This window comes from Pelodiscus sinensis, chromosome W, assembly GCF_052426305.1.
Source record: "Pelodiscus sinensis isolate ZL-2025 chromosome W, ASM5242630v1, whole genome shotgun sequence".
In the NCBI taxonomy this organism is placed as follows: Eukaryota; Metazoa; Chordata; order Testudines; family Trionychidae; genus Pelodiscus; species Pelodiscus sinensis.
In genome coordinates this window covers 7,580,570-7,608,028 of record NC_143084.1, presented here as the reverse complement: position 1 = coordinate 7,608,028, position 27,459 = coordinate 7,580,570, and the positions used below count along the sequence as shown (strand labels likewise).

The 27,459-nt window shown below is 52.3% G+C and overlaps 2 protein-coding genes across 4 annotated transcripts in view; one reads left to right on the top strand and one right to left on the bottom strand.

Annotated features, from left to right (window-relative positions):
• Window positions 1–9,565, bottom strand: part of LOC102456320 (crk-like protein) — a 75,388-nt gene extending 65,823 nt beyond the window's left edge. The window contains exon 1 of one of the 3 annotated variants that reach the window (XR_012899113.2): window positions 8,619–9,562. Coding sequence is in view for 2 of the 3 variants with exons in the window: in XM_075915895.2 (XP_075772010.2) it covers window positions 8,619–9,088 (470 nt within the window). In the remaining variant the exon portion in view is untranslated. Of the gene's footprint in view, window positions 1–8,618 lie in introns of all 3 variants that reach the window. The other 2 variants (XM_075915895.2, XM_075915894.2) reach the window with 2 other exon arrangements.
• A 13,621-nt stretch (window positions 9,566–23,186) lies between these two features.
• Window positions 23,187–27,106, top strand: LOC149520841 (uncharacterized). Its single transcript, XM_089775076.1, has one exon. The coding sequence runs from the start codon at window positions 25,561–25,563 to the stop codon at window positions 26,497–26,499; it is 939 nt and encodes a 312-aa protein (XP_089631202.1). The 5' UTR covers window positions 23,187–25,560; the 3' UTR covers window positions 26,500–27,106.
• Window positions 27,107–27,459: the final 353 nt, after the last annotated feature.

Genomic DNA, 27,459 nt, shown 5'->3' with positions numbered 1-27,459 from the left:
GCTGCTTCAACTGACCTAGCTTCACTCTTTAGAATTTCAGAGACAGCAAGAAAATGTGTTTAAAAAATAAGCCCATAGTAGCCTAGAACAGGGATTTCTTCAAAGCAAAAATAATCTGTATACAACACTAATGAGTCTGGGACAGCAACATGGCCTCCCTCTGACCTAGAAGAGGAAGGACCCTCTAAGACCCCTTGGTGGGTGGGTCCAGCCTCAACTAGCCCTGCCCACAGGAAGCCAGAGGGTGGGACTAGGAATATAAGAGTTGAGAGCTCAGTCAGAGCCCAGGAGCTGAAATGGCCAGATGCTCAGCTCCAGCAGCGAAGGGTTCAGCTGTGCTGCACCCAACAAGAGAACTGGGCTGGGTCAGCAGGACCCCTGCTGGCACCAGAGGCCTGAAGACACGCTGAGACCTCCGGGATCCCTGATGACTGGACTGGTCCACCTGGGCCCCTGCCTGAGCTGGAACCCATGGACACCCTGCCGGCACCTCTGTCCCCAGCTGATCCCGAGGAGCAGCGCCGGAGCTTGGTAGGCTCCAAGGAAGAACTGGGAAGCAGCCCAGGGACAGCTGACCCCAGGGCAGCTGAGGAGATGGAGATCAGGTGGGCAGCACGTTACAGCTTGGATCCCCATTGACCCACAGATGTAGTCCGCGTGTTGCGGCCCAGATCCCTGCTGACCCAGTAGCTGCCGTGCTGCCACTGTCAGGGCCCTGGGCTGGGATGCAGTGAAGCAGGTGAGCCTGCATCCCCCCCACCACCTCTTCCCTTGGGTGGCAGGTTCCACCTGTGGGGCAAAACCCCTGTGCTTGTCAGCTCTCCACCAGCGAGGAGGCCTGACGCCCAGCTGGGACCTGGCCAGAGCTTTAAACTGTTGAACCACTTTTGGTAGACATTTGTCTGTCTGCCCCACCTTGACCCAGGGCTGGGCCTTATAAATGGTTAGCCCAGGCTATGGCTAGGCCAAGGTGTGCTGAGCACACTTGTTGGCAGCTGCGGCACTGCAATTGCTCTCTTGCTGGGCACTCTAGGGAGTCAGTGTGGCCTCCTGCTGACTTTGTAAAGGGTCCAAACACACACTTTCTTAGTACTCAGCAGTTGGTCCCATTGATTAATACTGGAAAAGAGAAGTATATTGAAATTAACAGCAAGTGAAAATTATCTAAATGGCATACCTTTACTATTCATTACTTCATACCTTCACAGTTTGGGAACACTTCACAATCACACCTCACTGCAGCCAATGCTAGTGTTTCTTTTGCATTAGTTTTTTGCCCATCATTGGTCTAGCACAGGTGCACCGCCACATGTGGTAGTACCAAAAATACATGTTTCATGTTGTCTAACCCACAAAGGACTCCTATGACTAGTCCACATTAATGCTTCCATGTTTCCCTCTATTGGTATAGTAGCAGTTTACAGCACTTTTGCATGTGCTCTATCAGGTGTTTCAGAGGAGTTGCTGTGTTAGTCTAACTTATGAGTAGTTCTGTAGAACCTTGGAAACTAACTAGATATAGAATCATGAGCTTTCATGGGCAAAACCCACTCCATTATGAAGTGGGTGTGGAAGCAGGACTAAGGGAGAGGGGATTTGGGCAGCCATTTCAGGGTTTGTCAGTAGCAGAGCAAGAGTCTGGTTCACTCTGACTCCTGCTAATGCGAGACCTAGAAGAGACGCTGTTCGCCTCTCTGTCTCGCTCTCCAAGATAAGAGTGGAATGCTGACCTCAGTGAGAACCTTGAGATAAGACAGTGGGAACTGACTGGGCAGGGAAGTAATTGTTTAATGTTATATGTAACAGAAAGGTGTACATATTGGCTTTTAATTGTTTTGTATTTGAAGATCCGCTTATGCTGTCTTCCCTTGCAATATTGCTCGAATAAACTGCCTCTGGCTACTTGTTGCTTAAACACAACGCAGAGTGAAGGCTCGTTATCTTCCACATGGGTTTTACCCACGAAAGCACAATATATATTTTGTCAGTCTAAGGTGCCACAGGACTACTCATTTTGTCAGGTGTCTGTATGTGCTCCTGCATGCAGAATAAAGAACAGGTTTACTGATAAACATGTCAAAATCCATAACATTCTGAAAAGAGTCACAAGACTACCCATCATTTTAACAAGCTATTTAGGAAAAAACATGTGGAATAATACTTGTTTAAATAATTTCCACTGAAGTCAGGACAAAAAACACACCCCACCATACTTAAGAGCAAGAGCCCAGCTACACTTTGAATTAGTCAAAACCTGCATCTGATTTGAAGCGCAAGTACCAATAAACAGTTGAGAATGATTTGTTCACTCAAGTGAATATAAATTAGTAGCTCTTAGAGGAAAAAAATGCTCCTCTACATTAAGTATTTTTAAGCAGAGGGTTGAGCTGATCAAAGTATGCAATGAAGTTTTTTTACATTGTTTAAAAAACAAAGGCTGAATAGCATCTTCAAAAGGGGAGCATCCTGGAATAAGATATCCCACTGGAAAAAATTACCAAGAGTTTTATAAGGAGGGAAAAATACTATTACATATTGGCAAGAACATGCAACTGGCTACCCACACTGCCACCTCAGTCCTGCCCATATTCTAGTGCAGTGGTCACCAACCAGTAGATGGGGATCTACCAGCAGATCTTGGAGCCTCTGACAGGTGATCCTGGCTGGTTTGTCCAGGAAGCTACTAAGCACTGGCACTTCAGTTGCCCCTCCACCCACTGTCATGCTGCTCCTGCCCTCTGCCTTGGAGCTGCCCCCGCTGGGAGCCTTCTGCTTGCTGTACAGGGCATGGGAGGGAGATGCGGGGGCAGGGGCCCGCACTGATGTCAGGGTGTGCCTCCTCCCCACCACAGAGAGAAGGGGATGGAGGGAGCCTGGCAATGCAAACATCTGTCACACTCACACAGCTGGTGTCTGTGAGAATGTGCGTGTGTGTGTGTGTCTCAGTCCTTCACTCATCTCCTGACCAAACACGTGGGCTGTTACTGTTACTACTTTTACTGCTTGCAAAGTGTTTTTGGTTTTTGACTGGTGTGTGCATTTCATCACTTGTTTGCCTTATGCTTAAATTTTATTCTTTGAGTAATGAGTTCAGACATGACCAATTCTGTGTGTTAGGAGTACTTATCCCTGTGGTAATTGCTGCTCCTGGAAGTGGCTGGCATATCCCTGCAGCCTGAGAGAGGCAGAGCAGGGGGGGCTCCACATGCTGTCCTTGCCTGCAGACACCGCTCCTGCAGCTCCCACTGATCAGTAACAGGGAACTGTGGCCAGTAGAAGCTGTGGGCTCAGTGCCTGTAGATGAGGGGCAGCACATGACGCCATGGAGCCTTTGCTGTACATGCCAGCTGCTTTCAGGAGTGGTGCAAGGCCAGGTCAGGAGCAAGCCTGCTTTAACCCCACTGCTCCACCACCCAGAAGCCATCTCAGTTTGGTGCCCAGCCAGAGCCTGCTTCCTGAATCCCTATCCCAGTCTTGAACCTCCTCCTGCACCCAACATGAGTCCCCCTGCACTGACACTCCTTCCCAGAGCTCGCACCCTGAAACCCCTCCTGGACCCCATCCCCCACCCTGGGCTAAGCCCAGAACCCCTTGGCCCAAGACCAGAGCCTGCATCACTAACCCAGCCTGGTGAAAGTGAGTGAGGATGGGAGAGAAAGGGGGATGGAGTGAGCAGGGTGAGGCCTCAGAGAAAGGGTGGAGCAGGGGCAGGACCTCAAAGAAGGGGCGGGAAGGAAGTGGGGCAAGGGTATTTGAGTTTGAGGTAGATCTTACATTGCACTTAAATCAAAAAAGTGATCTTGTGGTCAAAAAGGTTAGAGACCACTGTGCTAGTGTATTACAGGAAGACAAATCTGAGACATGATGCAGCTTAAAAAAAAATTCCCACACCAGCCTCTTTAAAGTGACCTTTTAAGCCCTATCATCAGGGGTCGACAAATTATGGAAAATCCTACTCGCCAGACAAAAAAAGGAACCCGCCACCATCCCCCCCAAAGTTTTTTTAAAATGGCATAAATCCTTAATAAGAATAAGAACAGTAATTACTAATAAGTTATTAATAAATATCTTCTAAACCTCTACCTTTTCTCTCTGCTGCCGTGTCTCCTCCCCTTGCTCCATCATCTCCCCTGGTGCCTGCTGCCCCCAACCCCTCACCCTCCTCTGCTGTCCTGACTCCTGCCCTTCTCACTGCCCTCATCCTTCCTGAGACCTGCCCCCCTCCGCCAGCCCTTCTCTCCCCCCTGTGCCTGCCCCCCCTCTGCCAGCCCTTCTCTCCCCCCTGTGCCTACTCCTCCAGTAGCCCCACTCTCTAAGGGTATGTCTACACTACCCCCCTAGTTCGAACTAGGAGGGTAATGTAGGCATACCGCACTTGCAAATGAAGCCCGGGATTTGAATTTCCTGGGCTTCATTTGCATAAGTGGGGCGCCGCCATTTTTAAAACCCCGCTGGTTCGAACCCCGTGCAGCGCGGCTACACGGGACACGAACTAGGTAGTTCGAACTAGGCTTCCTAGTTCGAACTACCGTTACTCCTCATTCCACGAGGAGTAACGGTAGTTCGAACTACCTAGTTCGTGCCCTGTGTAGCCGCGCTGCACGGGGTTCGAACGAGCGGGGTTTTAAAAATGGCGGCTCCCCGCTTATGCAAATGAAGCCCAGGAAATTCAAATCCCGGGCTTCATTTGCAAGTGCGGTATGCCTACATTACCCCGCTAGTTCGAACTAGCGGGGTAGTGTAGACATACCCTAAAAGTTTTTAAAAAAATTAATGGAGATTGCCTATCTCCTAGAACTGGAAGGGACCTTGAAAGGTCATCAAGTCCAGTCCCCTGCCTTCACAGCAGGACCAAGTACCATCCCTGACAAATTTTTGCCCCAAATCCCTAAATGGCCTCTGCAAGGATTGAACTCACAACCCTGGGTTTAGCAGGCCAATGCTCAAACCACTGAGCTAACCCTCCCCCCAATCATGTGAGCTACCTCCTCCTCATCCCCTCTCCTCCTCTACACACCTGCCCTACCTCTCCCCTCTGGTGCTAGTCCCTCCCCTGCAGGTGTCTGCCCTTCTGCTCCACCCCCAGAATCCCCTGGCACCTGCACCCTCCTGATGCCTCCCCCTTCGCCCTCTTTTTCCCCTAATACCCACTCCCTCACCACCCTCTGCCCCCATTCCCCTCATGCCCATGCCCTCACAGAGGCCTTACTCCATCCCCGCCTTCCTCATGCCCACCCCTTCTTTCAAGCCTTCTCCCAGCACCTCCCCCTCCAGCCCCCAGTGCCCTTCCCCTCTCCTCTCCCAGCATCACCCTGTCCCCCCTACCACTGACACTTCCCCACCTGCCCTTTCCCTCATTGTCTGCACTTGGCCCCCTGGCATTTGTCTCTCCTGCACCCTGTCCCTTGGTGCCTTCCCCTTTCTTCTTCTCCTGACCTCCTCTCCCCACAGCCCAGCCCCTTCCCCTCCCCCAGGGCCAGCTCTAGGTTTTTTGCTGCCCCAAGCAAGACATTTTTTGCCCCCCCCCCTTTTTTTTGTCGTCTTTTACACATTTGCATTTTGCAATGGGTTTGTTTTCGTTTTTGTCCCTGCATTTTAGCCCTATAAATAGCAAACAGCATTTTCATTAGTTTTTTTTCCCATAAAGGCAAAGGCGCTTCAAGTCAACTCCCCCTTTCACTCACTGCTGGCTCACAGCAGCCTTTTCCCTGCCCTGTCCAGCCCCTCCCTATGGACAAGCACCCCTCACTCCCGACCCACAGGGAGAACAGGGACAGCACAGAGCCAGAAGGGTGCAGGGAACTGTGTGTGTGGGGGGGTGCAGGGAACTGTGTGTGGGGGGGGGGGGGTACAGGGGTGGTGCGGGGAATGGGAGGCACAGAGCCAAACGGACGTAGGCATCAGGAAACAGGGTGTGGTGGAGGCACGGGTAATGGGATGTGGGGAACGGGAGGGGCAGTGCGATTGGGGTCTAGGGGCAGTGCAGGGAACAGGCAGCACAGAGCTGGGGGGGCAGGGATCAGGGGGGAGAGCAGGGTGCAAGGGCGGCGCAGAGCCAGAGGGTCGCAGGGGGTCCACGGGAGGTGTGGGGAACAGAAAGCATGGAGACAAAGGGGGGCTGGGGCCATGGAAGGACTGGAGCCGGCGGGGCACGCCCTGGCTGAGCCGCATGCTGCAGCCAGCTCCCAGGGACACGCGGCCAGAGCAGAGCTGCCGCGGCCCTTTAAAATCAGCGGGGCCATGTCACACCAGCGTCCTGGCATCACACCCCGCCGCCTCCTCATCTGGAAAAGGGTGGGAACCGCTGCTCTAAATCAATCCCATTTTGTAGCATTGCTACTACTGCTAGGAAGAATTAACTTGGGGCCCAATTCTTGTATTCTTTATGTAGGCAGAATTCCAATTGATTTCTATGGTTTTGCCTGCATACTGAGTGTTCAACAAAGAGCAAACGAACAGGTTTGCCTGGGATCAAGTTAGATGGCACCAAGGCCTGAAATCTATTAAACTAAATTAAGTGACTAGAGCACATGACTGCAAACTGAGACTTGCTTCCCTAGAAATTAATGAGCATTCAGGTGGACAAGAATTACTTTATTAAGTGACTTTGAAGGAGTATCTGCAATGAGCCACAACCCTTCATTGACTGACCGTTACCAAACAGTCCTGCTCAACTGCTCTTGCAAATGGGTAAGAGCACCTGTTACAGTAAACTTCCGATAATCCGGCACCTTTAGGACCCAGGGGGTGCCAGATTATCCGATATGCCGGACTATCAGAAGGGGGGGGGCTATGAGGGGTCTGGGGTGGGGTGGGAGGGGATGCCACCCCAGACCCCTCATAGCCCCCCCCCCCCCTTACGATAGTCCGGCTCTGCCCCAGGCGTCCGATTCAGCTGCTGCTGGTGAGTTTCAGCAGCAGCTGAATCGGGGATGCCTGCAATAGAGCAGCTGGGGTGCTGCCTGGTTGGTCCCGCAGGGCCGAGGGGCGGCGCTACAGCACCAACCCAGCAACACCCCAGCTGCTCTTGGGGACGCCTGGGGCAGAGCAGCTGGAGTGCTGCCGGGTTCGTCCCGCAGCGCCAAAGGACAGCGCTGCGGGACCAACCTGGCAGGACCCCAGCTGCTCTGCCCCAGGGGTCCCCAAGTCAGCCGCTGCTGAAACAGATCAGCGGCTGATTCCAGAAAGCCCCAGGCACAGCTGCTCTGCCCCGGGCTTTCTGGAGTCAGCCCTGGTCAGTTTCAGCAGCGGCTGACTTGGGGACCCCTGGGGCAGAGCAGCTGGGGTCCTGCCGGGTTGGTCCCGCAGCCCCGAGGGGCAGCGCTACGCGACCAACCCGGCAGCACCCCAGCTGCTCTGCTCCCGGCTTCCCAGATTCAGCTGCTGGTCAATTTCAGCAGCAGCTGAATGGGGGAAGCCTGTCCTGCTGCCCCAGCACTTCCGGGTTCCTGATGGTGCCGGATCATCAGGAGTCCCGGAGCATTGGATGCCAGACTAATGGAGTTTTACTGTAATTACTCATCAGCTAGCCTTCCTCCCAAAGCATAATCATTAACTACTGAACATATTTTTAAAACTAAATGTTAAAAAAAAAAAAAAAAAAAAAAAATCTAGTAACTGGTTTCCACCAGGTCCCTGGCAAAATTATTCCACTGCTTAGTAATTATATCCAGAACCTTTCATGACAGCTGAAGTTTTTTGACAAGCCTTTTGAGAATCAGTTTAGCTAAAGTTCTTAAAAAAAACCACAACACCTGTCACTAATGGGGAGACTTTAAACTGCCTAAGTAAGTCAAGTGAGCTAAAACTGGATTTTAAATACCATTTGGGCTTTTTAGTATATTATTTTTAGCTTAGCATTTCAACAGTAGCTGTTTGTGCAGGATTCCTAAGGCCTCAAAGCAGATTGCTGAGAAGTTCTTTATCTTTAGTCTAAATTTATCAACCATTTTTACTGTAGTTTAGTGACTCAGGCAAGTAGGGTACTATACTGGATATAGGGCACGGCATGAGCAAACATGAGATGAGCTAAGGTAATGAGCTGGCTGCAAAGAAGGTACTAAGGTCTTTAGTCCATATTCTATAACCGCTTTCCCAAAGTGTGGAACATGTAAGGCCTACATTAAGATGGCCAGGCCGTTAACAACTAGTGGGACTTGGGTGGGGGGGGGGCTCAACTTTTGAGAGTTTAGGAAATGTTAGCCTAGAAAACGCCAACATTAAAAATCAACGAGTACACCATAGTCCAACTGAGTCCGTACGTGGATTCTATGTGTTGTACAGGCCTGCTCTCGTTCAGATCAGCACGAAACACAGGAGTAAGGAAGAATAACCAAGCACAAAACTTCAGAGAGAGAGTACCACCTCCACTGGATCTGAGCCAGGCTAGCAGAGTCCCCAACTGCGCTGACTAGCAGAGTGCATGGCACCTAAGTACAGCCACTCAAATAACAGGCTTGATACACGCCTTCACGCAAGGCAATTGCAAGCAGGAAGGTGAAGCGGCACAGAACCTTTGCCCGAGAGCTCCCAAGGCGGTGTGGCTATTTGAGCATTAATGCAGCCCATGCCTCCCACACACACACACAACCCGGGAGAGGGTTCACGGAGGCACGTACCTGGGCGCGGGCTCTGTAAGGGTGGTGGTATCCAGGTAGTGGATCTTGTAGAATTCCAGCAACGCCGGCAAGTGCTCGAACTCCTGGTCGCCGATCTTGAAATGACGGTTGGGCAGCGAGTTGATGATGTAGTGGGAAACCCGCGAGTTCTCGGACACTGACAGCACATAGTCCCCCGGACAAGTGGACGAGTCCCGTACAAGGAACATGCCGTGCCGCTGTCCCTGCAGCCGCGTCTGCGCCTCCGCCCGCGAGAGCGGGCCCACGTACCAACTGGAACGGTCCGACGAGTCGAAGCGAGCGGCCGAAAACATGACAAAGGGCTGTAGAGCTCGAAAGCCCGGCCGAAGAGCTGAAGGGAGAAAGGCCTGTCCGGAGAAAGTCAAGCGAGGTGCAGGCTGAGCGGGAAAACGAAGGACACGGCGGAGAAAGGAATCCCTGGGACTAGGGAGGCAGAGGCCCAAGAGCATGCGGGGCGAGCGGGCCACTGCTTCTTCCTCAGCGGCGGGGCGTGCAAAGCATCTTTCCCGCCTCGCTCTCCAGCTGGTAGTGGGGCCTGGGGACTCGTAGAGCGGCAGAGAACACAGCCGGGCCCAGGGCTCTAGCGAAGGACGGCTGCTATTCCAGCTCCGCCGCGAAGAAGTGAAAGACACTCAGCTCGCGCTTTATCCTACAGGCTCCAGGCCCTAGAGCCAAAGCCAAAATGGCGGCCTGCGCCGGTTGAAGGAGGGTTTTGGAGAACGCTGCCGCGCAGGCGCTCTTCACGCCCCCATGAGCAAACTACAGCCTGCTATTCTCCCCCGGCATAGGATGACGGAAGACGGAATATTGAGCCGACTCTCTGGCGGCGAGGGGGGACCTGCACTGCTAGCGGGAGCAGAGCTCGTGTCTCTCCCTCTGGAGCTAACAGAGTGACTCCGCGATCCCCCAGCTGCTCGTAGCCTAGGGACGAGCGCGCACTCCAGTGCCCCGCGTCCTCAGAGGACGTTCCACCAATCACAACGCAATTGCGCTGCTGCCCCCCGCCCCGCGCCCTCCGTGAGTACCAGAACCTGCCAGGGGACACTGCTCGCTGGGCTCAAGGTCATCCTTAAGGGCACACAGCGGGTCTGCTACTCTTGCTAGGCCTGCTGCTAGCCTCTCCCCTCACCCCCAATGCTCATCCAGGTGTCTGCTAGGCATGTCAATATGTAGACGATTTATCAGTTAATCCTGTGGCCTACACGCACTCCTCCCCCCCCATCAGAGGCAGCAGGGCTGGTAGGAGCCTTTAAGCCAGCTCCCCACAAACACCAGATGCTGTGGAGCCACCTGTCTCCCTGACCCCCATGCTGCTGCCTCTCAGGCCCATGCTGTCTGCAGCAGGCCCAGGAGTGGCAGTAGCACAGGGTGGCAGGGGGCTCCCTGGAAATGGGGTCAGAGCACACTGGCTGCCGGCCCTGCACCTGGGGACTATTGAATAGTCTTGTAACTGCTAAAATTTGATGCAGTTACACTACTATTCAGTTACATGCTATCTAACATCCCTAGTGTCCGCCGCTCTGTTTACCCTTTCCTGTCTCTTCAGTGCCCCTCACTAGGGCCCTACCAAATTTACAGTCCACTTTGGTCAATTTCATCCTCATGAAGCGGCGAGGAGTCCTGTGGCACCTTATAGACTAACCAAAGTGTTGGAGCATAAGCTTTCGTGGGCAAAGACCCACTTCGTCAGATGCATGTAGTGGAAATTTCCAGAGGCAGGAATAAATATGCAGGCCAGAATCAGGCTGGAGATGATGAGGTGGATCCAATCAAGGAGGATGAGGCCCACTTCTAGCAGCTGATCTGGAGGTGTGAATTCCAAGAGAGGAGAAGCTGCTTTTGTAGTTAGCAAGCCATTCACAGTCTGGCTGCGTCTAGACTGGCATGATTTTCCACAAATGCTTTTAATGGAAAAGTTTTTCCGTTAAAAGCATTTGTGGAAAAGAGCACCTAGATTGGCACGGATGCTTTTGCACGAAAGCACTTTTTGCGGAAAAGCTTCTGTGCCAATCTAGATGCGGTTTTGCGCAAGAAAGCCCCGATCGCCATTTATGCCATCGGGGCTTTTTTGCGCAAAACAGTTTTTACCTGTCTACACTGGCCCTCTTGCGCAAAAACATTTGCGCAAGAGGGCTTTTTCCCGAGCAGGAGCATCATAGTATTTGCACAAGAACGCTGACAATCTTACATGAGATCGTCAGTGTTCTTGCGCAAATTCAAGCGGCCAGTGTAGACAGCTGGCAAGTTTTTCCGCAAAAGCGGCTGCTTTTGTGGAAAAACTTGCCAGTCTAGACGCAGCCTCTTTGTTTAATCCTGAGTTGATAGTGTCAAACTTGAAGATGAACTGTAGCTCAGCAGTTTCTCTTTGAAGTCTGGTCCTGAAGTTTTTTTGCTGCAGGATGGCTACCTTTAGAACTTCAGGACCAGACTTCAAAGAGAAACTGCTGAGCTACAGTTCATCTTCAAGTTTGACACTATCAACTCAGGATTAAACAAAGACTGTGAATGGCTAGCTAACTACAAAAGCAGCTTCAATTGATATTAACATCTATTTTACCACTTTACGTAATATGTCAGTTATTCTCACTTCGGCTGAAATCAAGATTTAATGTACAGATACAAAATTACAAAGATTTTTGGAGATATGTCTTATTAAAGCATCAGATAATTATCAGACATCCAGAAACACTGCAGACTGCTCCCACCCTTGTGCCCAGGTTAGGTGAGTATGTACTTTTGTAGATTAGTTAGTTAGATTAGTATGTGTTTATTTTCAACCTTGTAACGTGTAGCCTCATTACTTCCCAACAATTAATGTTGTAGAACAGTGATAGCACGTACTAACACTACGGCACATACCAAAATTAATTGATATATCTATATTAAAGCGTTTTTGAGATATTAATTAAAAACTTGGAAAATATTTCAAATATTTTTACAGCAAAATTTCATAAGAAAAACTAACTTGCAATTTATAAATAAAAATGTATAAATTATGTATATTAAAAATACTTCTTACTTCATTAAAACTGCAAGAAACATGTTAAAATATTAAAATATACTTTAAAAATAATTTTGTGTAAAAAGAAAATGTGATCATTTTTGTCCAAAAAATCCAAAATAAATTCGAAGTATCTTAAGTGGTTAAGATATCACAAGCAGGTACATTATAAAAAAAAGTGTAATGCTTTTCTTCATTGCTTTTCAAAGATCATAACAAGAAACATTTGGATGCGGTAGCAGCACAAGATTTGGCCATGGCTTCAACAAAAATTCAAATCTGCCCCCCGTGATTGATAGCCAATTTACGGAAAAGGATCTCAACAATGTCTTTACTTTTGAATTTGAAAAGCCCAAATTTGGGCTTTTGGGAAAAGCAAAGAAGAAATCGGCAAAGTGCAAGGTGGAAAAGGAAGTGAATGGCGAGCTCAAACCATGTACCTTCAAGACAAGTGAAGCAAGTGCCGTGAAAAGTTTCAACCTTTTGTGGCATGTAAAACGTAACCATCCTGAAAACTATGCAGCTCTGGTTACAAAAAAGGACCAGGAAGATGAGGCAAAACAGAAAGCTGATGCGGCTAAACGACGTTCATCTGGCTCTTTGAAAACTCCTGGAGAAAAGATTTTTTGCGGAGCTTCATCTGAAAAGAAACCTAAAATTGAGCAAACAAAACTTGACTCATATTTGAAGTCCTCATATTTGAAGTCACCGTGGATGCCAATACTTTCCGTAAAGGGCTGATGGAAATGGTTTGCTTGAATTCAACACTGCTCACTACCTTCAGGCTAAAGAACAAAGGATTCCAAAAAATTGCAGGTGAAATGGGTTGGCAGCTTGGCATTTCGACGGGGCATGATGCGGTTTGTCGTTTAGTTGTCAGCACAGCTGAGTCTGGTCGCAAAGAGCTCAAGAAAGCTGTGGAGCAAAAATTGTGCTACCTGAAAATGGATGCGGCAACCCGTGGAAACAGAAATTTCCTTGCAGTCAATGCTCAGTACTACGAAGAAGGAAAAGATAAAGCTGTGGTAAAAACCTTGGACATAATTGACACTGAAGGGCATCACAATTCTTCCTCCGTGAAAAGTCAAGTAAAAGCTATTTTAGAAAAATTTGGGATCAGTGAAATGCAAGTGCTGAGCATCTGCGTTGACAATGCAGCAAACATGACGTGTGCCGTCAAAAATTTCAGCGAGGACAATGAAACCATTTCATAGAATCATAGAACCATAGAACTGGAAGAGACCTCAGAAGGTCATCAAGTCCAGCCCCCTGCTCTAGGCAGGACCAATCCCAACTGAATCAACCCGGCCAGGGCTTTGTCAAGCCGAGACTTAAACACCTCTAGGGATGGAGACTCCACTACTTCCCTAGGTAACCCATTCCAGTGCTTCACTACCCTCCTAGTGAAATCGTTTTTCCTAATATCCAACCTGGACCTCTCCCACCACAACTTGAGACCATTGCTCCTTGTTCTGTCATCTGTCACTACTGAGAACAGCCTCTCTCCATCCTCTTTGGAACCTCCCTTCAGGAAGTTGAAGGCTGCTATCAAATCCCCCCTCACTCTTCGCTTCTGCAGACTAAACAGACCCAAGTCCCTCAGCCTCTCCTCATAAGTCATATGCTCCAGCCCCCTAATCATTTTGGTTGCCCTCCGCTGGACCCTCTCCAATGCGTCCACGTCCTTTTTGTAGTGGGGGGCCCAGAACTGGACACAATACTCCAGATGTGGCCTCACCAGAACCGAATAAAGGGGAATAATGACATCTCTGGATCTGCTGGCAATGCTCCTCTTAATGCAACCTAATATGCCATTAGCCTTCTTGGCTACAAGGGCACACTGTTGACTCATATCCAGCTTCTCATCCACTGTAACCCCCAGGTCCTTTTCTGCAGAACTACTACTTAACTGGTTGGTCCCCAGCTTTTAACTATGCTTGGGATTCTTCCGTCACAAGTGCAGGACTCTACACTTGTCCTTGTTGAACCTCATCAGATTTCTTGTGGCCCAATCCTCCAATTTCTCTGTGTCACTCTGGACCCTATCTCTGCCCTTAAGCGTATCTACCTCTCCCCCTAGCTTAGTGTCATCCGCAAACTTGCTGAGGGTGCAATCCATCCCCTCATCCAGGTCATTAATAAAGATATTGAACAAAACCGGTCCTAGAACCGAACCTTGGGGCACTCCGCTAGAAACCGACTGCCATCCTGACATCGAGCCGTTGATCACTACCCGCTGGGCCCGGCCTTCTGGCCATCTTTTTATCCATCTTACCGTCCATTTATCCAATCCACATTCCCTTAACTTGCTGGCAAGAATATTGTGGGAGACCGTATCAAAAGCCTTGCTAAAGTCAAGGTATATAACATCCACTGACTTTCCCACGTCCACCGAGCCAGTTACCTCATCATAGAAGCTAATCAGATTGGTTAGGCACGACTTTCCCTTTGTGAATCCATGCTGACTATTCCTAATCACTTTCCTCTCTTCCAAGTGCCTCAAAATGGATTCCTTAAGGATCCCTTCCATGATTTTTCCAGGAACTGAGGTAAGACTGACCGGCCTATAGTTCCCTGGATAGTCCTTCTTCCCTTTTTTGAAGATGGGCACTACATTTGCCTTTTTCCAATCATCCGGGATTTCTCCTGATCTCCACGACTTTTCAAAGATAATAGCCAAAGGCTCCTCAATGACATTTGCCAACTCCCTCAGTACCCTCGGTTGCATTAAGTCCGGACCCATGGATTTGTGTACATTTAGCTTTTCTAAATAGTTCCTAACCTGTTCTTTACCCACCACGGGCTGTCCATCTTCATCCCATCTTGCGTCACTTAGCACAGAAATCCAGGAGCGGACCTTGTCCGTGAATACAGAGGCAAAGAAAGCATTGAGTACTTCAGCTTTCCCCACATCATCTGTCACTAGGTTACCTCCTTCATCCATTAGGGGCCGCACACCCTCTCTGATCACCTTCTTCTTGTTAACATACCTGTAGAAACCTTTCTTGTTGTCCTTCACATCCTTTGCCAGTCGCAAGTCCACTTGCGCTTTCGCCTTCCTGATAACCCCCCGGCATTCTCGAGCTATACATTTAAACCCCTCCCTGGTCATTTGTCCAAGTTTCCACTTTTCGTAAGCTTCCTTTTTGTGCTTAAGTTCACCAAGGATTTCCCCTATAAGCCAATCCGGTCTCCTACCATGTTTGCCTCTCTTGCTACGCGTCGGGATGGTTTCTTTCTGTGCCTTCAATAAGGCTTCTTTAAAATACTGCCAGTTGTCCTGGACTCCTTTCCCCTTCATGTTAGTATCCCAGGGGATTCTGCCCATCAGATCTCTGAGGGAGTCAAAATCTGCTTTTTTGAAGTCCAAGGTGTGTATTTTACTACTCTCTTTTCTTTCTTTGGTCAGGATCCTGAAATCTACCATCTCATGATCACTGCTTCCCAGGTTGTTACCCACCTCCACTTCCCCTATTAGGGTATGTCTACACTACAAAGTTAGTTCGAACTAACGGACGTTAGTTCGAACTAACTTTCATAGGCGCTACACTAGCGCTCCGTTAGTTCGAATTTAATTCGAACTAACGGAGCGCTTAGTACGAACTAGGTAATCCTCATTCCATGAGGATTAATCCTAGTTCGAACTTACTAGTTCGAATTAAGGGCTGTGTAGACCCTTAATTCGAACTAGTGGGAGGCTAGCCCTCCCCAGGTTTCCCTGGTGGCCACTCTGGCCAGCACCAGGGAAACTCGTCTGCCCCCCTCCCAGCCCCGGACCCCTTAAAGGGGCACGGGCTGGCTACGGTGCCAGTGCCAGGTGCAAGCCTGCCAGCACCCAGCCAGCAGACCCTGCACCTGACACGGATCGAGCCACCCACCCGATGCCCCCCAGCCCTCCCCCTCTTCCCAGGACCAGGCTGGCGGCTCCCGGGAGCTTGCCTGGGACCGCAAGAGGCGGGCACCCGCCTGGGCTAGTGCGGACATCGTAGACCTCGTCCACGATCTCCGCACTAGGCACAGGAAAGTGGCCGGCTAGGGCAGGAGAGCTGCCAGCCTGGCCACCCAGGAGCAGGTGTGCAAGAGAATCAAGGGGGTCCACTGAGACCCCCGACCCTGAGCCCTGAGCTTACAATGGCCGTACTGGGTCAGACCAAAGGTCCATCTAGCCCAGTAGCCTGTCTGCCGACAGCGGCCAACCCTAGGGACCCTGGAGGGGATGGACCGAAGACAGTGACCAAGCCATTTGTCTCGTGCCATCCCTCTCCAGCCTTCCACAAACCTTGGGCAGGGACACCGCTCCTACCCCCTGGCTAATACCACTCCATGGACCCAACCTCCATGACTTGATCTCACTTCCCTTTAAACTCTGTTCTAGTTCTAGCCTTCACAGCCTCCTGCAGCAAGGAGTTCCACAGGTTGACTCTTTGCTTTGTGAAGAACAACTTTCTGTTACTAGTTTGAAGCCTGCTACCCATTCCTTTCCTTTGGTGTCCTCTAGTCCTTCTTTATGGGAACTAATGAAGAACTTTTCTGTATGCACCCTCTCCACCCAACTCCTGCTTTTAGAGACCTCTATCCTGTCCCCCCTCCGTCTCCTCTTTTCTAAGCTGAAAAGTCCCAGTCTCTTTATCCTCTCTTCATATGGGACCTGTTCCCAACCCCTGATCATTTTAGTTGCCCTCCCCTCTCCTAGCCTCTCTTTTCCCCTCTCCCACCTCCTTTTCCCTGTCTCCCCCAGTTTTGTTCAATAAAGACAGATTCCATTTTGGAAGACACGTTATCTTTATTTTGTACATCAAGAAGAGGGGCTAGGGAAGGGTAAGTGGAAGGAGGTGAGGGAGGAATGGGGCACGAGCCCCCGATGGGGAGGACTGGGCTGGCTCTGCGGGCTTCTGGGGGTGGAAGCTCTCCTGCAGCCCCCCAATTGCCCCCTCTCCCCAGATGGCAGCCTGCGGCAAGTGCAGCCGGGCTGATGGCTGAGTGGTGTGATGTGCCCAGTGTGGGTAGTCCGGGCAATCCAAGCCAGGACTGCTTTGCAAGCGGGGCACCCCTGAGAACTGTCTGTCCGTGGTGGGGGTCGGGACCCTTTAAGCACAGCCCTCGGCTAGCCTGAGACAGCATCTCCACGCTCTAAGTCCTCCTCTGATGCCCTGCCGGCACTGCTTCCGGCCATCCTTAACCCCAGTTCAGGGTCCACTTAATGTGGACATGCTAGTTCGAATTAGCAAAACGCTAATTCGAACTAGTTTTTTAGTCTGGATCCGTTAGTTCGAATTAGCTTAGTTCGAATTAGCGCTGTAGTGTAGACATACCCTTAGTTCCTCCCTGTTTGTGAGCAGAAGGTCAAGCTGTGCACGGCCCCTGGTCGGATCCTTCAGCACTTGTGTCAAGAAGTTATCCTCCACATTCTCCAAAAACTTCCTGGATTGCCTGTGTACTGCCGTATTGGTTTCCCAACAGATGTCAAGGTGATTAAAGTCCCCCAGGAGAACCAGGGCCTGCGATCTGGAAGCTTCGCTCAGTTGTCCGAAGAAAGCCTCATCTACCTCATCCACCTGATTCAGTGGCCTGTAGCAGACACCAACCACAACATGACTGCTGTTGTTTGCTCCTTTAAACTTAACCCATAGACTCTCAACAGGTTTTTCTCCCTCTTTATACTGGAGTTCAGAGCAATCGTAGTGCTCTCTTACATATAGTGCAACTCCTCCTCCTTTTCTCCCCTGCCTGTTCTTCCTGGACAGTCTATACCCTTCCATGACAGCGCTCCAGTCATGCGAGTCATCCCACCAAGTCTCTGTTATCCCAATTAAATCATAGTTCTTGGACTGGGCCAAGGCCTCCAGTTCTTCCTGTTTGTTGCCCAGGCTTCTCACATTAGTGTACAAACACTTCAGGTAACCAGTTGATCACCCTATCTTCTCCATTCAAAACAGGGGTCCTCCTTTCTTGCTCCTTCCTCTCTGCATTTCTTCCCGGTATCCGACTTTCCCACTCCCCTCAGGGTTTTGGTCACCGTCCCCCAACGAACCTAGTTTAAAGCCCTCCTCACTAGGTTTGCAAGCCTGCCCGCAAAGATGCTCCTTCCTCTCTTCGTTGGGTGGATCTCATCTCTTCCTAACAATCCTTGTGCCTGGAACAGAGTCCCATGGTCGAAGAAATTTCCACCTCTGAGAACAGGGATTTGAACAGAACTGAAGCTATTTTGCCTGATGAAGGAACTAAAGGAATGGATGAAATCGAACTCAACATGGATGCTGCTGCGCAATGGGTTAATGATCCTAGCCTCATACTTCCGACATGGCTTCATGAGGACGACTCAAAAGTCCAACTGATGAAGTGTGGTATTCACACTCTTCAGTTGTCAATCTGGGATGGACTGAATAAAGAACATGCGAAGAAATTTCTGGCAAAAATTCAACAAGTTGTTGTCAAATTACGAACCCCAAGTATTCAAAGTGTTCTGCTTGATCTACATGGGGTAACTCAATCATTGGATACTGTGACTCGCTGGGTTTCAACATTTGCGATGATTGATCGGCTTCTCGTTTTTCAATCCTACTGTGAACAAGTGGCTGCTGCTGGAACAAGAGAACTCAAGTTAACAAAAGCTGAATGGGACAAAGTGAAGAACCTGCGAGACCTCTTGGCAAAGCCAAACCAAACAACGGTGAATCTTCAAACTATCGATGTAACCCCGGGAGTTTTAATGAAGGAATGGTGAAAACTGTCAAAATTCTTGTAAGAAAATGGTGGACAAATTGCAGAAGGAATTCTATCCTCCATGCAGAAACGCGAAGAGAAGCTTTTTAACAATATTCATTTCCTTGCTGGAGTTTATGTTGACCCACGGTATCGGATTCTTCTTACCTCAAGGGAAATACCAAAGGCAAAGGAAGGGCTCCTTGATATTGCTCGACGACTCAAAAAACAAAATCTATTGCTACATTTGAACTCGGTGAAAGAGGTTGAAGAAAACGAAACACAACAAAAGGAGTCATCAACAATACTGCATGCCCCCTACAATAACCTTGAGACACCCCCTTCCCAATTATCCTTTTTTGGGTCAGGACCCCCAGTTTGAAAAATGCTGGTGTCCCCATTAATAGTAGAGTAAAAATACCCAAAAGACCAGATTTCACAGTCCATGACATTTTTCATGGCCATGAATTTGGTAGGGCCCAACCCATCCTCTGTTCCCCTCCCTATGCACATCCCTCATAGGCTTCTTTTGTCTCCACCTAAACCCCAGGCACCAGCCTGCTTCCTGTCCCCCTCACTTTCCTATCTCATTATCTAACTCTTGACTATAATTTTCCTTAGGAAACCCTGGCTTCAGGTTGTTAAGAACAATTGGAAGCAAGGGCTATCTTTATTGAGAGCAGCCTCACTGCCATCTTGTCAGAGGTTAAAATACTTTTCCTAGATTTTAGAGCCAGAAGGAGCTACTGTGATAATCTCATCTGATATACATAACACATGGCAAAGAACTCCAAGCAGAGCTTAAAATAGCCAATTCTCCATCCCTTTCCTATTCCCCTTTCCAGCTAAAGCTTTTCATGAAACAATACTGCAGTAGGTGTTGAGGGGGAGGGGGAGGATTTTTATCAACCCCAACTTCTTAAAAGCCCAGAGTCAGGCCTCCCCAAACATCAAGATTGACAGCTCTTTAAAGCCATCACATTTTTCATTGTTTTCTTTACAACCAGGATGGTTAGAAACTTTATTTTAAATGAAGTCTGAGATGTTAAGGTAGTCACATGACTCCGTGAACAGGAGATTTTAAAAATCCCAGGCTACGTCTATACTGCCCAGTCTTGCACAAGAAAATAAGCAGCAGAATGGCTCTTGTGCAAGAGGGGTATTTTGTGCAAGAAGGAGCAGTGTAGACTGCTCCTTGCCCAAAAGCCCCTTGTGCAAAAATGGTGGCTCATTAAGTATGCAAATGAGGTGCAGTGATATTCACCGTTTCACCTCATTTGCATATTCTCTTGCACAAGAGGGGGCAGTCTAGACATAGCCTCAGAGCTCTTGCAGCCACGGGGAGATTTACAATAAAACATACCGTACGCTGGCGCGCGCACACCCCCAACAACATGGAACCTCCAGGGCCAGGCAGTCCACCACTGGGTTTGGCATCCCCCCCCACCCCCCACCCCCCCCCCACACACAGGGGGTGGCTGCTCTGTGGGGGGGGAGGGGGTAGTCCCTCTGCAGAGAGGGCTGTGGGGGGGCAGGAGAGCAGGGAGGCTCACCTGCAGGCTGCAACCTCAGGAGAGTTGTCAGGAGGCGGCGAGCAGCACGAACACAGGCTGAAAGGCTCCAGAAGAGCATGGGGCAGCCACACAGCTAGCTGCAGAAAAGCAGCGCTTTGAATGGGAAAGAGGTACTTTAAAGTGGGAAAGCGCCATTTCCCTCCAGCAGCTGGCTGTGCTCCTCTGAAGCCTTCCAGCCCATGTTGGTGTTGCTAGCTGCCACCTGAGTGGCGGCTACCCGTGACAGTAGGGGAGGTGGGCAGCCGGGGATGGATAGCCCACAAGCTGCACAGCCGGCAGGAAAAAGCTGCACTTTGAAGCAGGAAAGTGCCGCTTCTCTCCTGCAGCTGGCTGTGTGGCTGCCCTGCCCCCTCCTCCTGAGTCCTCCAGTCCCTGTAATGTTGCGCTGCTGTTGGCTGCCACCTGGTGAGTGGCTGCTGCCCGTAGGCGAGGGGGAGAGCGGTCTGGCTGGCAGATGGAGAGACCAGGGCGGGCAGGGGACACTCAGGTGGTCGATGTAACTGTGCAACCCTTCACCTTCAGGTGGAGCACATTTGGGTTTCTGCCCACTTCTCCGGGCCAGCCAGCACAGGGCCACTGGGGCGCCTGAAGCTGTCCTCCGCGGCCATGGAGATCTTCGTATCTTCTCTGTCAGGCTACGTCTATACTGCAGGCTTCTTGCACAAGAAGCTTTTATCAGAAGAGATCTTCTGAAAAAACTTCTTGTGCAAGAGCACGTCCACACACAAAAGTGCATCGAAAAAGCGATCTGCTTTTGTGAGAGAGCGCATCCAGACTCATTGGATGCTCTCTCACATAAAAGGCCACCCGGAACCAGTTCAAGCTGGGCTTTAGGTCACCAGTTGCTTTCCAGTACTCTTGCCGGAGACATACGCTTAAAGGGACCCCCTGGCCAGCCGTTTCTCTGTTTCTACTGCATGCTTGCCTACCTTTTTGAGGGACAGCAAAGCTTCAGCAGTGCCTGCTGTAGTTGCCCTGCTCTTTTTTTGGACACCACAGCTTTTTCCTTTCAGCCATGGAGCCGAAGCTGCCCCAGGGCATGCAATGACCCCACATGACCATACTGCAGTTTTTGCAGCACTTTGTGTCTGCTGCGTTCCTGGTCCTGCAGGACCTGGACCCCGAGCTCATTCTGGGGTCCCTCTCTGTGCCTGCGGCTGCTCCACTCTAGCAACCACACCCCACTGTGGTGAGGCATTTTTGGAGGCTCGACACCAGTTCGGACTGGTGGGACCAGCTGATCACGGAGTGGTGGGACAGCCAGCAGTGGCAACAAAACATTCGCATGCAGAAGGCCATCTTTTTGGAGCTGTGTGCCTGGCTCACTCCTGCCCTCCGAAGACGCAACACCCACCTGCAGCCTGCCATCCCCCTGAAGAAGCGGGTCGCCGTCGCCATATGGAAGCTCGCCACCCTGGACAGCTACTGGTCGGTGGGCAACCAGTTTGGCATGGGGAAGTCCACCATTCGGGCCCTCCTCCTGGAGGTAAGGCACTCTGGGGCTGCAGTCCCTGCACGGGGGGGGGGGGGGGGGAGAGTGTTGCATAAGGCGGACCCTCGGGAAAGGGGTGTTGGGGGCTGTGGGTGGTGGAGTGGGGGGGAGCCCCATCCCTGGGGTCTTGTGCCGTCCCACCCTCACACAGCCCTGCTGCTGGGGGGGGCGGCCTCACAGGGGGTGTCTCCTGGGGTGTTTGGGGGGGGCAGGGAAGGGGAGTGCACCTCCCAAGGGCTCAGGCACCCCCCCTCTCATTCTCTGTTTTGTGTGTTTCTTTGTCTCCTTAGGCAGGTGGTGAGGGCCATCAACTCCATCCTGCTGAGGAGGGTCGTCCGTCTCGGAGACCTGGATGTGACCATGGCCGGATTTGCTGCCCTGGGGTTCCCGAACTGCGGGGGAGTGATAGATGGGACCCATATCCCCATCCGAGCACCGGACCATCGAGCGGCCCAATATATTAACTGAAAGGGCTACTTTTCCGTTGTCCTGCAGGCCCTGGTTGACCACCGGGGACAATTTACTGACATTTTTGTCGGGTGGTCGGGCAGGGCACATGATGCCCGAGTCTTTCGCAACTCAGTTCTTCCCCCGCTGGGATTTTCCGGTCGGGGATGTGCACATGCCTCTGTGCATAGTGGGGGACGTGGCATACCCCCTCATGCAGTGAGTGGCTCATGAAGTCATACACCAGCCACCTGGATCCCAGCAGGGACCTGTTTAATGTCCACCTGAACCGAGCCAGGATCCAGGTGAAATGTGCCTTTGGCCGCCTCAAGGCACGGTTCCGGTGCCGCCTCACCCACCTGGACGTAGGGGAGCACAACATCCCCGAGGTGGTGGCAGCATGTTGCGTTCTCCACAACGTTGTGGAGCGGAAGCGGGAGGCCTTCCTCCCGGGGTGGGGGTTAGACGCTGGCTGCGAGGGCCGTATGTTTTAGCAGCCCCAGACAGCTGCCATCTGCCAGGCCCATCAGTTGGGGGTGCGCATCCAGGAGGCCCTGAGGGAGAGGTTCTCTCAAGGACTCCAGTAACTCCCCCCAGGGCCTCCCCAATAGGGCCTGTGGCTTGCTGCTCTATCCCTTCCCCACCACAACCCCTCCCTATGCCCTTTCCCTGACCTCCCAATAAGCACACCTGTTTGGTTTAAAAAAAAATGCAGTCTGTATTAATGAAAGATTGAGAAAAGGTGGGAGGGGGATGGGGCCGGCTCAAGGTGCCCCCCTCGGGTGCGGGGACCTCGTTGGGGTTGTGAGGGTCTGGGGACCACAGGGGGGCTGGAGTGGGGTCAGGGTGGGTGGGGGGTGGGGCCATAGGCATCACCTGGGGAGGGAGCAGAGGCATAATAGGGGGGCAGGAGGGTGGAAGCCAGGAGCAGCAGCCTCAGGCGGGTGCGCCACTAGTCGCGACATGATGCCACACATGGTGTCACAGCGCTCCATGAGTTGGTCCCATGCTCACTCCCACCACTCCAGGTCGGTGTGGACCGGTCATGCCTGCACCCTTGTGGCTAGCCTGCTTCCAGCCGCCCCCCTCCCCCCTCCGTGGCAGGATGTGTTTGGCCTCCCCTGAGCCTGGGAGCAGGATCCCAGGCATGCTCAGGGGCTAACACAGCACATGTTTGCATGTGCATAGACTGCAGCACGACATCCAGGCTGAGCATCCCGCATGACACTCGTCCTCCACCCCCTGTGCGCCCGCCTCCCCCACCCTGTGTGTGAGAAAGTGAGACCACTCACCTGAAGATCCCTCCCAGGCATCCGAGAAGGCCTGGGAAATGTCCTGGCTCACACACACTGGCTCCAAGGAGAGGGTCACGGTGCCCGTCTCCTCCTCCTCCTCCGGCGTGGCTGGCTGGCCCTGGCCCTGGCCCTGGCCCTGGCCCTCCTGCTCCTCCTTCGGGGCGACCTCCAGCTGGACAATGATGGGGGTCTTGATCCCGGAGTCCACCAGGATGGGTGGGGAAGACGTTTCCCCAACCCCCAAGATGTGATGCAGCGCCCTGTAATAGGGGCAGGTGTGGGGTCCTGCCCCTGAGTGGGAGCTGCGCTCGGTGGCCCAGACATATCCTTGGCAGAGTTCTTTTACTTTACTCCAGACCTGTTCCATGGTCCAGGGTGGGTGTCCGCGCTCCGCCAGGGAGGTGGCCATCTGGCCACAAATCTCAGCATTCCGCCGATTGGCCCGAGGATCTTGGAGCATCTCCTCCTCACCCCACAGCTCCAAGAGGGACTGTATCTCCGGGCCTGACCAGGCTGGGGCGCGCCTCTTGCTGCCCCTGGGTGGGTCCTCAGACCCCTGGGGCTGCTCCCTGCAAGGGCCAGGGGGGTCGCGGGGAGTTTCAGGGGCAGACATGGCTGGCAATGCCTGTGGCAGGGAAAGCCGCGCAGTCAGGTTGCTGCTCTGTGTCCGACTTCCTGCCATAAGGCTTGTCCAGGGTGCCTGCAGCTTTAAGAGGGGCCAGGAGACAGGAACTCTAGAGTTGTGATTAGCTGGTATGGAGTGGCCACTAGAGCACCTGCACTTTTTCCTGGAGTTCTGTTCTCATGCAAAAAAAACCCTCCTCCCTGTCCACACACATTTTTGTGAAAGAGCTCTTTCGCAAAAAGGCTTCTTCCTTGTAGAAAGAGGAATACCAATTGCGCAAAAACTCCTCTCTTCTTTCAATTTACTGTCAAAAGAACGCACTTGCAGTGTGCATGTTCCATGAGTTTTGTTGGAAAAACAACTGTTTTTCCGACAAAACTTTGTAGTCTAGACATACCCTGAGTCTTCTTTTCCAGCACCACCATGGCGGCTCTGCTCCTGTGCTGGGACCCCAGCTCTGCCCATTCCACCTGAAGCCCTGCCCTTCTGGGGGCCCAGACTCCCCCCCGCCCCATCTTGCCCAGGGGCCTGGCTATTCTGTCAGCAGCCCTGCCTGAACCATTAGTTCCTGTGCCTGTGGCCCGCACCTAGGTCTGGACCTGTGCCTAGGCGAGACAGGGGCTGGCTTTCATCACCTCAGTATTAAAAATGTTCCAATGCCACTGGTGTTAAACCTAATTGGGCAAAGGGTGGTCCAGACCACGGCCTACCTAGGCCACCCATAGTTACACCCGTGCTCTTTCAGACATTTTTAATCTGCCTAAAAATCTAGGTCAGTTTTTTAGAAATAATGAAGTGATACTGTAAGACTGGCAAAGTAAAAAAAAATGAAAGTGAGGTAAAAAGACGAAGTGAGGCAAAAAGACAGTTTGTCATCTTATTTTAAAACTCTTGCAGTATTGAACAGAGGACATTCCTCAAAGTATGGGCGAGGAAACATCTCAATTATCTGATCACTTGACAAGTTGTGGGGATACTATGATGATGGCAAAAGTTGACCAAGTGGACTCTGAAGTGGCAATGGAACTACAAAATATTGGTAATTTTGTTGAAATAAGGGAAGAAACCTACTCTGAAGACATTGCATTATGGCCAAAATCTATTTAATTGGATATGATAGAATATTTCTTAGTAAATAAACTGAAAAACATAGGTAGTATGGAAAATCTGAGAAAAGAGTATGAGGTTGGAGGACAAAAGCAATTTAGAGGTCTTCATGAGTCCCATTTTCTGAGGATGAACAAAAACGGGACCACAGAAACGAAAAATTGGTTGGGTTTTTTTTGGAAACCACCAAGGCAGTCGACTGTTATGTTTGCAAATTATTCCCTAACCATAGTAAAGGAAAACATTTGTCGACGGGCACGCTCATTGGAGAAATATTGTAAGAGAGGGTACGTCTACACTACAGCGCTAATTCGAACTAACTTAGTTCGAATTAGTTAATTCGAACTAAGCTAATTCGAACTAACGCATCTAGAACTAAAAACTAGTTCGAATTAGCGTTTTGCTAATTCGAACTAGCGCGTCCACACTGATTGGACACAGGGGGGCATTTAAGGGCAGCTGAAACCGGTTCTGGCAGGGCATCAGGTCAGTAGTTGCTTTGTGTGGCTGCTGTCTGAGGCTATCTCTGAGGCTCGAGCTTAAAGGGACCCCCCCTGGACAGCCGGTCCTCAGCTTTTCCTGCTTGCTTGCCAACCTCGCCAAGGGACAGCAAAGCGTTGGTCTCTGTGCCCGTCTGTGTCGGTGCTTCCCTTCGGGGGGGCCGCCGCAGGTGGCAACATGGAGCCAGAGCTCGCCCTGCACCTTCTGGTGCACTTTCTGGACTTGCTGCTGCAAGCCTGCCAGCAATGGCTCGAGGCTGCCTGGCACCACCTGGTGAACGTCAGCCCCCTGCCTCTCCGCCTGGCCACCCTGGGGGCCGTGGAGGAGCCGCGGCGGCGCCCCGGCACCGGCGTGCCCCGCCGCGTCTGGCGTCTGGACACCAGCACCGAATGGTGGGACGGCATCGTCCTGGAGCGCTGGGATGACCGACAGTGGACCCAGAACTTCAGGATGAGGAGGGACACCTTCCTGGAGCTCTGCGAGTGGCTCGCCCCTGCCCTGCGCAGAAGGGACACTCGCATGAGGCCCGCCATCCCCCTCCAGAAGCGGGTGGCCATCGCCCTATGGAAGCTCTCCACGCCGGACAGCTACCGATCCGTCGGGAACCAGTTCGGCGTGGGGAGATCCACCGTCGGAGCGGTGCTCATGCAGGTATGGCGCTCGTCGGCCACCGAGCCGAGGGGGAGGGGGGCTGCGAGGAGGGGATGGGCTGCCCCAGGGACAAAGCGGGGGCGGGAGGAGGCGAAAGCGCCCCGCACCGGAGGGGTCGGGCTGTCCTGGCCGTACTACATGCCGCCAGGGGGGTTGCTACCGGGAGTGGGGCGCGGGGCACTGCCAGGGCACGAACGCTCCCAGCCACCCGGGCGCCCCACTGATTGGCGCTTTGCTGTGTCTCTCTCCGCAGGTGGTCAAGGCCATCAACTGGGTGCTGCTCCGCAGGGTGGTCCGCCTCGCCGACCCGGACGCCGTCATCCGGGGATTCAGCGCCCTCGGCTTCCCCAACTGCGGGGGGGCCATCGACGGGACGCACATCCCCATCCGTGCCCCGGAACACCAGGCCTCCCGTTACGTGAATCGCAAGGGGTACTTCTCCGTGATCCTGCAGGCCGTGTGTGACCACCGGGGCCAGTTCACGGACATTAATGTGGGCTGGTCCGGCAAAGCACACGACGCCCGGGTGTACCGCAACTCCTCCGTGTGCCAGCGGCTGCAGGCCGGGACCTTCTTCCCCGACCGCCACATCAGGGTCGGGGACGTGGACATGCCCGTGTGCCTGGTGGGGGATGCCGCCTACCCACTGCAGCCCTGGTTCATGAAGCCCTACACGGGGCACCTCAATCCCTCCCGCCAGGCCTTCAATGCCAGTCTGACCAGGGCCCGCATCGTGGTGGAGGGGGCCTTCGGGCGACTGAAAGCCCGCTTTCGATGCCTCCTCACCCGTCTGGACCTGGCCGAGCACAACATCCCTCCCGTGGTGGCAGCATGTTGTGTGCTCCACAATTTGTGTGAGCGAAAGGGGGAGGCTTTCCTGCCAGCCTGGATGGCTGAGGCTGACCGCATGGCTGGACACTACGGTCAGCCCCGCACCGCCGCCATCCGGGAAGCCCAGCGGGGGGCCGTCCGGATCCGGGAAGCCCTGCGGGAGAGCTTCCTGGTGGAGGAGGAAGACTGACCTCTCCCTGCATGCCCCACTGGGGCCTTCTTCCACCCTACCCCCCCTTCCCCTTTCCCCTCCCTACCTACTGTAAAATAAAGACACCTGTTTTTGAAACAAAAACGTCTTTTTATTTAACATAAGTGGGGTGGGGGGAGGGAGGGGGGAGGGTGGGAGAGGGGAGGGGGAAACCTGGGACGAGGGAGCTGGAAGGGGAGGGAAGGGAGGAAGGGAAAGGAAAGCTCAGGGGTGGGAGTCCGGCTGCCTCTCCTGTCTCGCCACACTGCGGGTCCGGGGGCGTCGGTGGGAAATGGTTGTGGGGGGGGCAGGAGGGACAGGGGGTGTGGAGGAAGCAGGAGCGGAAGCAGGAGCGGGAGCAGGGGGAGCAGGGGGAGGAGGAAATGGGAAGCGGTCGAGCAGGC